The 16,890-nt window shown below is 33.8% G+C and overlaps 1 protein-coding gene across 1 annotated transcript; it reads left to right on the top strand.

Moving 5' to 3' along the window:
* Positions 1–217: 217 nt before the first annotated feature.
* Positions 218–12,405, top strand: LOC143199557 (homeobox protein zampogna). The gene is made up of 3 exons (XM_076409443.1): positions 218–493; positions 9,490–9,728; positions 11,856–12,405. The coding sequence occupies exons 1-3, from the start codon at positions 316–318 to the stop codon at positions 12,252–12,254; spliced, it is 816 nt and encodes a 271-aa protein (XP_076265558.1). The 5' UTR covers positions 218–315; the 3' UTR covers positions 12,255–12,405.
* The last annotated feature ends 4,485 nt before the right edge of the window (positions 12,406–16,890 follow it).

Here is a 16,890-nt window from a genome sequence, read left to right as displayed (position 1 = left end):
ATCTAATCGGCGAAATCGAAGCTGTTAGTGTATAATGAAAACTTTTCTTGACGCCTATACGACAGATTGTCTTCCAGCGGAGGCTCCACCCCCTTCGTGGGAACGAAACCCAAAGTGGGACGGAGAAAGACTGCGCGGGGAGTCGGACGAGAACGAGACGGAGTGCAGCGGTTTGGTTTACGATTCCTCGGCCCACACGAGTGGCTTTAGGAGTGGATTCATTCAAGGCAGTCGATTAGTTTTCGTTCAGTCGCTTATGGTCGAAGGAAGGGTTCTTTTCGCGATACTCAAACGCGGGGAATCATTGCCGTGAAGATGGATGACGATAGTTCGTGTCAATTCGGTTCGAAAGGTGATCATCGATGTCCCGCCGTCTCCATCACGCCGTTCTCCATCAACGACATCCTGAATCAGAAGTCCGAGCAGAGGGGTGAAGACGGCGAAGTGCAGGAATCGGCTTTGGACATGTCTAAGGTGCAACAAACAGACTTAGGTGAGCGACGAAACTTTCTAAACTTTTATAATTACTATTGTTAAAGATGTCGGAGAGGTATTATTATTATTATTCAATTATTACATTGTTACTAGTCGTTTCCGATTAACCTACGATTTGTCTTTATGATAACTTAAATCTAGGGATATAACTAGAAGGACCCATTAGCCCTATCTCAGTTTCTGGTGAAATAATGTTTATACATGTCACTGATGAATATTTTAATATATGCACCTCACTACACAACACTACACAAGATCAGATGGTTCTATTGAGCCTGTGCCCTGCTCTGGTGGTATCCAAAAGTTGTAATACTTCAATATTCTCACGAGAATGGAGTCTGTCCTCATGCCCCCTTGCAATTATCTTGATTTCTTGACTGACTGTGGGTACCTGAAGGTCTCGATGTAGTTAGTCGGTCCTGTAGTATTTGAGTGCGTCCAGAATACTTCTCAGGACTTTGTTCTGAAAAATTTGTATTTTGTTTATGTTAATATTTGCAGAACATTCCCATAATTGAACTCCATATGTCCATATATAGTACTAATCATATTATGTACTGATAATTGTGATTTTCTTCCAATTAGCCGATACATTTCTCTATATTCAAATTCCAGTTCTTTTTTTTTCTTCTTTATATGTTCCTTCCAGCGAAGTTATGCGTCAAAATTCATTCCGAGATATTTAGCGTTGTTGCTATATGGAATGATAATATTAAGCGAAGTCCTATTATTTATATTGTCACTTGCCTGTTGTAATTTTCGTGGGGCTTCTTCATTATTATCTCCGATAGTTATAATCGCAGTATCATCAGCAAATGTAACCATCATAATATTCTCCCTTTGTGCTATATCACAAGTGTAGATTACATAAAGCATTGGCCCTAGTACACTTCTTTGTGGTACACCTGCTTTAGCTTCTTTTATTGTAGAGTAAGCTTCTTCTTGTCTCTAAACTCTAAACATTCTGGCTGTAATGAAAGATTTTAGTAGTTCCGTATGTTGTTTTGGTAACATTTTCTGTAGATGAACAAGGCCTTCTGGCTAAACTTTATCAAAGGCTTGTGCTACACCTAATAATATAACTGAGAATACATTTTTACTTTTGTAGGCTTGTTAAATAACATCTGTTATTTTGTGGACTATTTCAATTGTTGAATGCTTGTTAATAAACCCAAACTGTTGGTATTAGGTTTTTTCTCTCTATGATCGGTTTTATTCTTTTCAACAGGAATTTTTCAAAAACCTTAGCTATTAACGGTGATGTAAGTCTATGGGCTTTTATTTAGTTTGGTAAATATCGGAGAGATAAATGAGTAAAATCATCAATTATGTTAATAAAAATCTAATAATCATCCCAAAAACCGCTTTTACCATATATCTGCTACAAAATATATCTATATAAGTTTTTTGGCAATATTAATAATTTTTATTCAACATAATTCCCTTCAAGGGTGATATACTGATTATAGCGACCCTCCAACTTTTCGATACCATTTTTGTAGTACGATTTGTCCTTTGCTTCAAAATAGGCCTCAGTTTCGGTGATAACCTCTTCATTCGACGAAAATTTCTTCCCAGCGAGCATTCTTTTGAGATCTGAGAACAGAAAATAGTCGTTAGGGGCCAGATCTGGAGAATACAGTGGATAAGGAAGCAATTCGAAGCCCAATTCATGAATTTTTGCCATAGTTTTCACTGTCTTATGTCACGGTGCATTATCTTGGTGAAGCAGCACTTTCCTTTTCTTCAAGTGCGGCTGTTTTCGACCATTTCGTCCTTCAAACGGTCCAATAACGCTATGTAATAGTCGCTGTTGATGGTCCTTCCTTTTTCAAGGTAGTCAATGAAAATTATTCTATGCGCACCACAAAATACAAACGCCGAAACCTTGCCAGACGACGGTTGCGTTTTTCCACGCTTTGGAACGGATTAATCGTGTGCAGTCCACTCGGATAACTGTCGATTAGACTTTGGAGTGAAATGATGGAGCAATGTTTCATCCATTGTCACATATCGACGCAAAAACTCGGGTTTTTTACGCTTGATCATCTTCAAACCCTGCTCCGAATCATCAACTCGTCGTTGTTTTTGGTTAAAAGTGAGCTCGCGCGGCACTCACTTTGCACTTGGCTAAATTATAATTAAAGTATTTAATACAATATTTAGAAAGATGTTTAAGAAGTGGATTCAATATGATGAACTTCTTGACATGTACAGCTGGAAAGGCTTCGAGTATTCTATATGATTTGGTTTGCACTATATTAACATAAAGGTTTTTTTATTAATCTCTTAGAACTTCAATAATCTGCCGTTGTAATATAAGTATATTATATAATTTCCATTATACAATATAACTATACTGACATGTAGAAAATCGCTTCAGTAACTGATCTCCTGTATAAACTTTAATCTAAATCTTATTCTAGTTTCTATATTAACTTATTCTAAAATCTATCCTAACTTATTCTAAAGACTATTTTAACTTATTCTACAGATTATTATATCTCAATCTATATGTCTATTAATCAATTCGTATGGTAGTTTGCGTTTGAACCTACGCACTTCACTGTCAACGCGTACATTTGGCTGTTTGGCGAGTGCCTTGGGATGTACTAACAGTCTTTCAGTTAACTTCGCACTAACACTCCGAATCACACTCGTCAAGGGTTCTAAGAGGATATCGCGCTAAATCAGTTTGTTGGAGACGTAATGTCGTAATGTGTGTTGCGAGTAATCGACGATGACTCACAACACATTATTCTGGAACTTCTGGAGGATATCTATGTTAGATTTGCTAGTAGTACCTCACAGTTCCTTGTTATCTAATGATAATTGAAATTTACGCCCTATCAGCTGATATATTTAGTTCAGCCTAGTTTTTTGTCACTATATGTCTTTCCATGTTAAACGTCGATCAAAATGCATTCCAAGATATTTAACGTCGTCTGCTTGAGGAAGTTCATAATTATTCATTTTTACTGAAGAACTTGTTCTACAAAGGTGAATGTCACAAGGGTAGAGTTTGTCTCATTTGCTTTGATACGTCAGGTTAAGATGAAGTTGAAGGTTTCTTGTGGCTGATATTGGATCCTCATGTGATGATAAAACCTCTGTATAGACAGCATATGTTGCAACAGTAGTATTACTTGAGGTCGGTAGGTCAGCTGTATACAGTAGATATAACAATGGGCCAAGAATACTGTTCTGCGTAACACCCGAATATATTGGATGTTACATAAAAGTAGTAAAATGTATTTAGCCCGTCAAAAGTTATTATCATTTGAAAATGGATATTGCAAAAGGCCATTTTAGCTATATTTAACCATAAAACATGGGTTTTAGATGAATTCATAATGAAAATTGAATAAACCCTGTTTCTATATATATAATGACTGAAACTGCTGTTAAAAACGTACTAATGTCAATAATTAATGAAATTAAAACAAATTATTAAAAAGAACGGTTAAAATTGATCAATGGGAATGCCGTTGTCTTCCATTAAGAATCTATTTATATAACTCTTTACATAAACTGTCTATATATCTAAAAAGTATTCTCCTGATATCACATGGACGGTCTTAAGTTGCATAAGTACTTATCTCAAGTTCAAGTACTCCAGTTCTTAATTGCTACTACTTATATACGTTATTATTAGTATTTTAAATAAGCTGATATGTTTCATTCCAAAACTAAAATAAACAAGCAATTCGGCTAATTATTTTACTCTTTATATTTTATGATGTTAAATTAATGTTTTCTCTATTAACAAAATATTGTGTTTTAACAGCTTTGATGTAATTCGCGTAGAAATTTATTATGTATTTTAAAAAACTGTTATTGATATATTCCGGATTTCTCATCCTTTTGTTTTGGTTCATAACGCCGTTGATATATTTAAAATATTAATATCGATATAGCAATAAAAATGAACAATACTGTTATCCCATTAGGTAACAATGTACAAGTATAGTCTATTCAAAGTTTTTTTAGTGATGCACCATGGATATTTCTGACGTCGAAATATTGCTATGTTGCCGAATTAACTCTGAGTTTTAGTTCAGTTTGGCTTTGACATACAAAAAAATTCTAATCTAAATAAAATAATTGAACAACAATGTTATCAAATATAATTTATTTTCAATTCAATCCAATTGTTCAATTATTTTATTTAGATTAAAATTTTTTTGCGACATTGCGACGTTTACTTAAAAAGCTTTGAATAGACTATAGGTATATTAGAATGAATATTGATGCAAAACATCGTTGGAAGAATGCCAAAAGGAAAAGGAATACAAAACATGTAAAGATTATTCGGAAGAAAATTTATTTTTAAAAAATGATTAAGGGCCTGTTATCAGAAAAGTTCAAATAACATTTTTCCTTCTCTGTCAATTCACGTTCACTAAATAGATGTATTTCAGTAGCTTTCACACTTTTCATGGTACTAGGTGTTTTACACGTGTTCCCAAACTCCTTATTTATTCATTTTATGTAAATATTCCTCAACCTTTTCCCTTCCAAATACTCATCCGTAGGTCTTTCCCACACCAATATATTATCCCAAGAACTGGAATTTATAAACTACGTTTTAACCCCATATAATAGCGTTGATGTGGTAGCTCTTGATGTGTCTTAAAAAAATGTTTACGTTATGCGTTATTTATTATTCTAAATTATTGTTAACTGTCCTGTTAATTATTTCGATTTATCTCGGTTTCTTCGACGGTTTTTATTTGTTTATTTTTGTGTTAGTGTCAGAAGAGATGGCAAGAATTTCAAAATTATCGATAAAAAAGCAATTATTTTTGGAAAATATTAATTATTTTGACAAAATATATGATAAAATATTGCAAAAATTACTAAATACGTTTAGTATAATCTTATTTTACAAACTAATTTATTATTACCGTTCTTTTGTACTTGATTTAATATACAAGCTAGGTTTCCCAAAATAAAATTTAGACTACTAAAGTTAAAATTATGAGTAACTCTTATACGCTATAAAAATTCCTGTAGCTTCAATCTTCTGTTTTTTTGTGTTATGCAATGGGCATAATTTCTAATTTTGGATAACTGCGAAGATTCATTTCATTTAGAGTTATAGTTCTTCGTTGACTACTTAGCGATTGAATACATTATTGAACAATTGCTCTTTATTGTCTGGAGAACTTTTTTTCTACCATATTTTTTAATTCTCCGGAAAAATATGTTAATATGTAATGAGCTAAATATACGATGGAACATTCGGTTATTGAAAAATGTTTCTTTTGTTCTCTGTCATGGATATACTTTGTCTCAAAATCAAATCGAAACGATCTAGGGAACTCATTCAACACTTAATTCTCTAGAGGAATATTTTAATATAGAATTGATCCAATATCTGTTATCAGATGGAACATTCTGTTACTGAATAGTTTACTTTTTATTCCTTGTATAATGATTTTGATACCGAACAATACAACCAGTGGTTTCTTCAATAAACATCTTTATATTATGGCGATTTGTAAATGTTCAGATTTTAATCAATCTGTGTCTGAGCTTAATCAGTGGTTGTTACAAATTAGTCATGCATATGGCGTGAACCTTCTCTAAGTAAATGAAAACGTCATAATGAGCTGAATATCCAATGGAATATTCTGTTATTGAAACATTTTTTCTTTTGCTCTCTGTCATGGATATACTTTGTCCCAAAATCAAATTGAATATTTTAATATAAAATTGATCGAATATCCGCTATCAGATGGAACATTCTGTTACTGAATAATTTATTTTTTGCTCTTTGTATAATGATTTTATAATGTCTCTCATAACGTTAATGTTAAAAATAACTTCTGTACAAAAAAGATGCTTTTAACAGAACCGAAGAACATCATTAAACCCGACTTGATTGTGTGAAAACGAAAAGTCTTCGGTATAAAACGCGAGCCATCCCTTAAAAGCATTATATAAAAAGAAACAAGAAAAACCACCTCGTGAATAGGATTATTACAAACCACCTCGTGAATAGGATTATTACAAATCGGTGTATGACACCAACTATCACCGAGGCTTACTAGCTTTTAAGCTAAAAGCTTTTAACACTTTCGCTTACACAATTTCGGTAATTGCCCGCTGTTTCTATACAATCACGAAGACCCAGTTTTTCCGACGACACGAAAATCACGCGGATCAAATTCGAGCGAATAATGGGGACGACAATGGATCTCGGTTTTATAATGGAAGGGTCGCGTAGAACTTAATCATTCTTATGGATATTGTGCGGCAAGGAGTGTGCGACTTTTTAGAAGGGTTACATATCAAAGGAATATTCTATATTTAGGCGAACTTTTAATATACTTAAGGATTAATGGATATAAGTAATTATTTATCGATTGAAAGCTTAATATTTTATTTTAAGGTAATCCAAGGATTTTTTTTATTACATATTAAATTAGATATGCTTAATATAATACTAGTTTGGAAATAAAGTTATTGTTATGGTTCTGTTGTCTGTTGTAATTAGGCCTGGAAGCAGACAAAGATAACTCGCTATGAAAAACTACCCGGTGATATAAAAGATCAACTTAGCAGAACATTTAACTAAAGTATTCTAACCGAATGATATAGACTCTACAATAGATAAAGCTCCTGCTTCATTCACACATTTTCGAAAGAAAATTTGTTCCCATGAAGGGGAATTCTCAACACTTAAACCTATTTCGTCTAGTGTTCCACAGAATAGTATCTTGGGCCCAGTCCTAATCTGCTCTACACTGCTGATAACCCAACAATAAAAGAAACAGCACTTGGAACATAAAACATGACAGAAACAAACAACTTCAGAACTATATTTTAGAGTTCGAAACACGATTTTATGAACCTAGAATAGTTAAGATTTTCCAATTTACTTTTAAAATCTATTTTAACATCTCGGATGCTAAATTTGAATACCCACCAAACCTGAATGCAAAAAATGATTTATCCACCATATGAAAACAAAAAATGTTGTTAACAGCCACGTCAAAACAATTGTTAATTATACATCTAGCACACCATGAAACAAAGGAAACATTCCACCCGAGCCTGATCTATATCAAAATAAAACATATAATTTATAGCGGGAAAATTCGATAGGATCAAGCCGATTTCTACTGAGAGCCCTGTTTTTCCCATTGGTTTTTTAATTGAGTAAGTGTCTAAATTGATTTAATGAGGACTATCGAGACTATTGCTTATTAGATACCGTATTAAAAACGGTAGTTTGAATTATTTTTAGTGGTTTATTTTTAGTTTTAAGTGTAAGTACGTATTGAATTAATGGATCTCGAGTTTGAGATGATATAAGGATGTTTTTTGGGGTAAAATGGCGATTACAGATCGGGTACAGGAATATAATTTGATATGCGTACTTGATTATAATATATATATATATATATATATATATATATATATATATATATATATATATATATATATATATAGTAATTTAAGGTTTATTTAACGTGAGGATACAATAGTCCGTCGCAGAAAATTTATTTTTGCTACGTTGCCGGTTCTTGTAAATTATATGTATATTCCAGGAATTTAATTTATATAGAATATATTTTCTTGTGTGGCCAAATTAACCTAAAAATAGCTCTTCAAGTCCTAGTTAACATTTTGATAAATTTATTGATATATACGTCTTATATAATTAACTAAAAGTAATATCAAAACTCTTTATAAAAATATTTAATTTTAAAATAATTTGAATAGTAGAAGAGAAGAGAATTATAGAAGATTAAGAGAAGGAAACTGTTACAACTTATACGACAACTGATCGATGACAAGCAAATCTGGACGACCTACAATTTCTAACAACGGTGGTACCTATAATGTTCTCCTTTCAATATTATCTTCTCCTCTTATCGTCCTATAAGCCTGTTACCTGTGATCTCTAAAATATTCGAAAAATTATACATTAAGAGACTGAAATGAGGAGATAAATATTATTCCGGGCCATCAATTTGGCTTCTGTAATAAATACGGAACAACAGAACAAATACATAGAATAGTCAACCAAATTAACAAAAATTTAACGATAAAAAATATTGCTCCGCTACATCTCTCGATATTTCTCAGTCCTTCGACAAGGTATGGCACACTGGACTGCATGTTAAATTGACAAAGCTTTTGCCCCATATGCACTTTCTACTGCTGAAATTGTACCTCACAGACAGACATTTTATTGTCAAACAGGGTAACGAATACACTGACCTATATCCAATATATTCGGGTGTTCCGCAGGGCAGTGTTCTTGGCCCATTGTTATATCTTATGTATACAGCTAACCTATCGACTTCAAGAAACACTACTGTCGCAACATATGCTGACGATACAGCGGTTTTATCATCACACGAGGGTCCAATATTAACCACAACTTTATCGTATCGAAGCAAATGAGACAAAGTCTACCCATGTGGCATTCACCCTTTGTAGAAGAACATGTCCCTCAGTAAAATTGAATAATCATGAACCTCCGCAAGCAGACAACGTTAAATATCTGATCGATGACAAGCAGATCTAGATGAGAGATGAGATTGCTACTAATCCATATCTACAATAAATATCTTCGGTTGGGAGGTTTGTCTTTCTACCGTAACGCTATGACAATTAAGCTGTAGTCTCCAGTACATTTTTTATAGCCCCAGGCAAATATGTATCTTTTGTTATAATGACGGGTACTCATATCATAATATTTTAACATAAATACACAGTGTTCGCTACACCAGCAATATTTACCAAAAAATTAATGATTTCTTGATGACCGTAATGATTTTTTTGCGTTAGTTCTTCTTTAAGTGATAGATTTAGTAGGGTTAACGCGTTAAAATGTCTCAAATACGACGAATATCGTCAAAATTATGAAACTTGTCAATAAAATCTTCAATAATATGTTCCTTAGAGCCTTTAAGCCTGTTTTTTTGGTTAACGCAGAAACAAACTGAACCATCACGTCCCTGTTCTCATTTTCAGAACCGCCCAGTCCTGGTTCGGAGACCCCAACGTTAGACTACGCCATGGCCCGCCAATCAGACGACTCCGGCCGCGATTCCGGAGGAGGTGGCGGACAGACCGGACGCAAGAAGAGGTCGAGAGCGGCTTTTACGCACGCGCAGGTCTTCGAGTTGGAGCGACGCTTCAGCCAGCAGCGATATCTTAGCGGGCCGGAGAGAGCCGATTTAGCGACAGCCTTGAAACTCACCGAGACTCAGGTAAGGTGTTGCTGTAGCCTTGCGGGTGGAGACATTTGAGAAAATCGATTATGTTTCGTGTCTTCGAAGCCTTTAAGAAGATGCCCTTGAGAGGATTTTTCTAAATTTAAATTATTTTCGATGATATATCTGTTTTTGTACGAAACTTTAAAAGCGTTTTTCTTGAAACTACTTTTTTAATTGACTTGTAGCGACCTGGAGGCATGTCGAATTTTACGTAGAGAAATAACGGTCTACAAAATACCCAGAAATATAATTCCAGATGTTGAACACGGGCGGGGTGCCAGCAGCGCCAACTAGAACCCGATAACGAATAGCTGGCAACACCGCGACGTTTATCTGGGATGTTATTGAAGGGTATTTCTAATGACTCAGAACCCGACCATCGTTTTGTTTAAACGTGCCACCATCGACTGCCCAAGCCTCGTCACCAGGTAACACCGCTGCCATCCGTTTTATCTACATTTTCTACATTTTTTATATATTGCCAATAAATAACGGCCATATAATGTCCACGCCCCTGTTTCATTTCGTCTTACCTCCATTCCCGAAACCCTAAAGACTTCTTCGAAACTAATGAAGTGCTGTATATGTCCCATTGACGCGAAAACTTGACAGTCGAACGATGCAAAGTCTGGAGAGTACGGTGGGTGCGATAATATGTCCCATCCAAGTGTTCTCAGCGCTTCCTTGGTCTTTATTGCTCTATCGTATTGTAAAATTACTTTACCGTGTCTTCGCGTCCATATTGGATGTCTTTCAGTCAATGCATGGTCCAAATTGATCGTTTCCTACAAAAGTAGCAATCGCTGTTAACTCTTTCACGAGATATCAACAATTTGTAATACGTTCGTTGTACTTTCTAAAAAGCTAATTAAACTCTAAAAAGTAGTAGCTTACTTGTCGTTAAAAGTTGAGGAAGTTAAAGTGAAGACATTCCAGAAATCAAGTCCAATAACTATTTAAAAAACTATAGCAAGCTTTTGCATTGTATTCAAATGGGATTACTTTGAAGGGAACAAAATAAATATTTTTATAATTACACTGGTAATAGCGACCCTTCAACTTTTCGATAGTATTTTCACCTCTTCATTCGACGAAAATTTCTTCCCAGCGAGCATTCTTTTGAGATCTGAGAACAGGAAATAGTCGCTGGGGGCCAGATCTGGTGAATACGGTGGACGAGGAAGAAATTCGAAGCCCAATACATGGATTTTTGCCATCGTTTTCACTGACTTGTGACACGGTGGATTGTCTTGGTGAAGTAGTACTTTCTTTTTCTTCAAATGCGGCTGTTTTTCGGCGACGTCAAACGGTCCAATAACGCTGTGTAATAGTCGCTGTTGATGGTCCTTCCTTTTTCAAGGTAGTCAATGAAAATTATTCCATGAACATCCCAAAATACAGACATGGCGTCTGACATTGCCAGCTGACTGTTGGGTTTCCCCAAATTTTGGAGCGGGTGTGCAGTCCACTCGGATGACTGACGATTGGAGTGAAATGATGGAGCCATTGTCATCATTCGGCATGAAGCCAAGTTTTTGCTTCAACTGTATTTTTTTCCTTCAAAAAGCAATATTTTATCAACATGCGAAATTATTTTTTCTTTTTATTTTATTGTTTCACAACAACAAAAGTTGCTTCACTAAAAATGCTATAATTCACTATCTAATGATGCGACAGCTCTCAAATTTATACACGCATCTTTTGAGATTTAGGGATAACTGAAAAACATATGGATTTAATTCTAGTAGCGCCACCTATGTGCCAACCCGGGGACTTTTCAATTGACCTGGTAGTTATCAAAATATAACTAAGAGTGTGAATTATGAAATTATAATTGAAAATTTAATAACTTTTTGGTGACATCTGTATCTGTATCTGTAATACTGGAAAAGTTACATATTTTCCACGCTACCCAACATTTTATTTATAAAATGTATTCACATACTGTTGTTTCCTCTGGGCTTGTTTTGGAATAAAATTAATATTATTTTGTTTCAAGTCAACATCAGTTAGTGTTAAGTACAGCCAAATCAAGCTAGTTCTAAATCAAAATTCTGTTATATAAGACATTTGTCGACGTTCCATCAGAAGCTGTGTAGTTTACATTGTTTTTATTTTCAGGTGAAGATTTGGTACCAAAACAGACGCTACAAGACCAAGCGAAAACAACTCCAGATGCAGGAATCAAACATGCTCAATTCCAACGCCCGCAAGGTGGCCGTTAAGGTACTAGTCAAGGACGACATTCCTATCTTCCTGCAACAGAAACCCGCGCTCTACCAGAAGCCGGGCTTCTTCCCTGACCCCAGCAAAAGCGACCTGTTCGTATACGACCAAATCCACAAGTCGATGGGACAAAAATACCCCAAGATGCTGCACGAATCCATGATCAGTTTATGTCAGCAGTACTCCAACTCTGTGCAACTACTTCCCTACTTCAACTACTACCATCCCTCGCTGTTTGGTAGTATCGGTCAGCAGGATGAGGACGTAGCTTCGGATAGTCGTGAACAAAACTGAATTGAGCGTCAGACGTCGTTAGCAATATTAGGTTTAGTAAGTTTTTGTTATATGGTGTGATACCAAAGAATACACTATGAAGACGTTAAATTTATTTAATATTAAGAGACATTTTCACACGCAAAATTATTATAGTTCACTAAACAAACATATTCAAAGCGAGACTAATAGTTTCACGGAAGCAAAATTAACACCTGTTATATTTTATAATTGTTGAATGCTTTATTTGAATATAAATTTAAAATTATGACAGAAATAATCAGTAAAATATTTCCCATTTAAGAAAACACCTCAGATCTCTTTAAATAAAAGGCGAATTATTTATTTTTAAGGTTTTTGTAACATATTGTATATATATTTTTCTTATTTTAGACCTTTTTCGTGCAATAAATGACACTGTTCTACGAAATTTGATGTTTTATTTTAAGCTATCCTTGCAATATCGCAATTTTCAGCTCTTCTAAATGGAAAACTATTATTTTATGCTGATGAGGGTTAAAACTATCGAATCTAACTATTAGGTTAGATTGTTTAATAGTTAATTACATTAATAATTCGTATTATCACCAATTCTTATCGCTGATCAAAATACATGCAAGCACCTATTATTATTACGGAACATATCAAATGCGTTGCACATACTAGCACAGTCAAATTTTGATAAAACTTACTGCCAAAAAGATTTATTTTAATGGATTATCTCAAAACTTATAAAACAACAAACTAGGATTATTACTCTACTATTTTAGATCAATTGTTTATATACAAGAGGCCCTCTTTACGAAACAAGACCCGTTTTCTATCGCTAGTTATTACGTAAACTCTTATTTGCTTTACTGACTTTTGGAAGTAATGGCTGCAGGTCTTTCTTTGGAAAGTTATGCAAAATAATAAAACAATAATTTAAACAATAATTCTTTTATATGATTTACCTATACCAAAATCTTGCATATTATTATTTTTTTAAATACTGTTGCTTGTTAGCGAGTTTTTCCAAGTTTTCTAGTGGTATCTGAAGCCTGTTAAATGATAGTTTTTCAGTCAGGTCATGGAAAATCGATCGGAAAAACTGTCAATCAGAAGGAGTAATGTCTGGTGAATGAAGATGAGTAGGCCTGATTTTTCAATTGCTATAATACCGACCGCAAATTATAACGCATACGTTACTTTTAAAAGTTTCTTTTAAGTTTTTCCTTCTCTTTTTTTGTATTTTTGCTTTTTTGACAACTATTTTAATATCTCAAAAAAAAAATTCTGTTGAATATTACTGAAATACTATTCATTTTAATATACTATTCAACTTTATTTTAAACCAGTACTTCAGAGACTTGATTGTTATATTACCCATTTAAAATATATTATTGTAGTATTTAGTTAGTAAACTCTTCAGAAAACTCTCCTCAGGTCTAATAGTTCATCTAGAAAATAAATACAACCTATAAATATGAAGCTATATTTTCATGCATCACCCTATTTTGAAGCCTATATGTGATATTCCACTACGAAGTTATGAGATAATATATAATACGTTTAGAAAAATTTTAATATATCGTGGTGTTAGCAACATTTACAGTGTCAATGGGATATCAAGATTATTGAACCATCTCCTAATTTTTCTAAAACCACCTTAGTCGCTCTGAGCTTCAAGTGACATGTGTCAAAAGCCATAACAATCTCTGAGGCTTATTTCAAAAGTTACAGTGATTTTAGTGAAACAACTTGGGGTGCTTTCAGAAGGGCGCGTTGCAAATTGAGCGAATTGCTTGGTCAGTTACCATATTTTGATGAATACAGTTGAAATTTGTCTAAAAATTGTTGTTCTATTAGTCTCGACTGTATACAAATACCATATAATCAACTATTTCAAAAATAAAGTCCTACAAAACCTTTGTACTTTTTTTATAAGATCTTTATTAGATACGCTTAGTACAATCTTAATTATAAATTAATTTATTACTAAATTTCTTTTGTACTTGAACTAATTCACAAGCAAGACGAGTGCGAGATAATACATGAATATGTATTCCTCAATTATAAAATTATTATAACTTATAGATATAGTTTACACTAAAAATCTTCTTTCGTGTTTCAAGGCGAAATCTTGGATAAGTTCGCAAATCCATTTGATTTGCAGTTCTTTGTTGGTTATGTAACGATAAGCATTGGTAATCAATCGAAGGACCTTGTTTTGACAGCGTTGGATGACTAGTTGATTTGAATTTTTAGTGCAATCCCATATTTGCACCCCATAGGTCCAAATTGGCGTTATAATTGTCTTATAAATCAACCTCTTTGATTTTAGATCAAGTTGAGAGTATCTTCCCAATAACCAGTATAGTTATCTTATTTTGGTTCTAATGTGTTTTGCTTTTTATCTAATATGATGCTACTTTTGTACTGATAGTAAAAATGTAATTTCAATCTTCAACGGATATTTCTCTTTAAACAAATATGTATAATAAATAAACATATAAAACTGTACTAATGCTGCTAACAAAACGACGAATGTTGTTGGAAATAAAGATCAAATACCGACTGGCCTTTTTTTTTACTTAACCGACACTCTCTCACTTGGCAAAAGAGGCGCAAACATTGTCTGGAGTGTGCACAATAAATTCATATGCCGTTCTATTTTCGTTTTCCGTAAGTACCTTAATGGAGGACCTATAATAAATATTTACGAAATCATATAGAGTGTTCGGAGTCAAGTGTTGAACACATGGGAGCCACTCGTAAAGCGAGAGTAAACAATATAAGATGGGATTACCGCGGGAGGGCCAGTCAAGGTCGGATAGGGTTACCGTCTTCCACCCCGTTGAAAAGCTATTGTGGCCTGGCGTAGTCCTCGGGCTGGTTAAACGCCAGACAGGATGTTTAACTGTTATAATTATGCCATCATATTTTTTATTTTATACTACGATAAATTAGTCTTAAAAGATTTTTTTTATTTAAAGCTTTTTTGCGAAAAATCGGTACAATATATATTATTCAAAGTGTTGTCCATCGATAGCCGCTACTGTTTTCTATCCGTCAGGCAATTTACGGATATCATCTCGAAAGAACGACGTATATTTTGGGGCTATCCACGCATCGACCCATTTTTTTGATATTTTTGTAAGAAATGAAGCGCTGCTCAGGAAGGTCATGACTCATATGCCGAAACAAGTAGTAATCAAAAGTAGCAAGGTCTGGAGAATACGGCGGGTGAGATAGTATTTGCCATTTTAATGTTTCCAGGTAAGTTTTCACGAAGTTTGTAACATGTTATCGAGAGTTGTCATGTTGTAGTCATTATTGTGCCTTTTCTGGTACTGCGACAATTTTTCACATAGTGCCTAATCCCCATTGATGGTCTCAAAAGGTTTTAGTATACCACACCAAGCCAGTCCCACCAAATACAGACATTTGGCTTGGAGCCATGGATATTCAGCTTTGCCGTTGGTATTGATGCCTGAATCTCCATAATTTTCTCATTTTGGAGTATTGTACTGGATCCACTTTTCATCACCAGTAATAATACGATGCAAAAAACCTTTTCGACGTCGCCGTTAAAGCAGTCGTCTCTTGGCTCCAATTCATATAACACCAAATATCCAAGCGTTTGGATCATCCCTACGTTCTTCAAATGATTGAAAATTATTTATTGTATTATTCCCAGCAATTCTGCATATTCTTCTTGCATTTTACATGGACCATTATAGAGCCAGTAAAAATTTTGATATTTTCTCGATTCTGATGAAACTTTTTGTGTGTGTTTATGTGGATTCGAGAATGGCTCGTTCAGAATATCTATTGGACTCGACAGGTAGCTGCGATAAGGCTACAGGAATGTATTTAATATTTTTTTCAATACTAACAGGGGATGTATTAGCAGGAGTTGAGAAATTGCAACTTGACTTTATACCTTCAATTCCAGATGTTCCTATAGGAACAAACGAGGCAAGGCAATACATCATACCTCAGAAAATTCTTTTATTATACTGTCAGTAGGACTTTGAGTGCTTTTCCTGCGATATTGCCACGCCGATAATGTATATAACATATTTTTTGTCTAATATCTTTAAAAAATGTAAATTTTAAACCTTTTAATTGTCCAGATAGATTATTAAGAATAATAAGGTGTCCATATAATTTTGGATAAAACGGTTAAATAGAATTTTAACAGGGAAAGACTCAAAGTTTGCTTTTAGTATAAGAAAACAAAAAGGGAGAACTCTTATAGATCCTATTAAATTGATGGCACTAAACAAAATGCCAAAAGCAAAAAACAGAAGAAATAATTTTGATTTTTTCTCTCTCAGTTCTTTGTTTATGATTTTATATATATATATATATATATATATATATATATATATATATATATATATATATATATATATATATATATATATATATATTTCAGAAATTAAATTGTTTTTTAATTAAATTTTTTTGGTCAATTACACGTGACGTCAGAGTTGTCACATGCCAAACTTTTTCAAAGAACCAATAAAATGTTTTCACAGCAAAATGTTTTTCTTACAGATGCCTACAATGGAGATTTAAATTGACCAATCAAATTACTTGAATAGCCGATAAAACCCTCTACTGATCTTTTCTCTATTACTCTATTATATTAGTGTTAATTAGTTAGTTT

Source organism: Rhynchophorus ferrugineus, unplaced genomic scaffold (assembly GCF_030347505.1).
Source record: "Rhynchophorus ferrugineus isolate W39M unplaced genomic scaffold, kcgeb_rfMv2 rfM7, whole genome shotgun sequence".
NCBI lineage: Eukaryota > Metazoa > Arthropoda > Insecta > Coleoptera > Curculionidae > Rhynchophorus > Rhynchophorus ferrugineus.
The sequence above is the reverse complement of the archived record's forward strand: the minus strand, read 5'-3'. Positions and strand labels throughout refer to the sequence as shown.

Bases quoted from the DNA above. Each gene is read 5' to 3' on its own strand.
- LOC143199557 (XM_076409443.1), top strand. From the start codon at position 316: ATGGATGACGATAGTTCGTGTCAATTCGGTTCGAAAGGTGATCATCGA. The intron at 494-9,489 runs GTGAGCGACGAA...TCTCATTTTCAG, and splicing joins GGTGCAACAAACAGACTTAG to AACCGCCCAGTCCTGGTTCG. The intron at 9,729-11,855 runs GTAAGGTGTTGC...TTTTATTTTCAG, and splicing joins TGAAACTCACCGAGACTCAG to GTGAAGATTTGGTACCAAAA.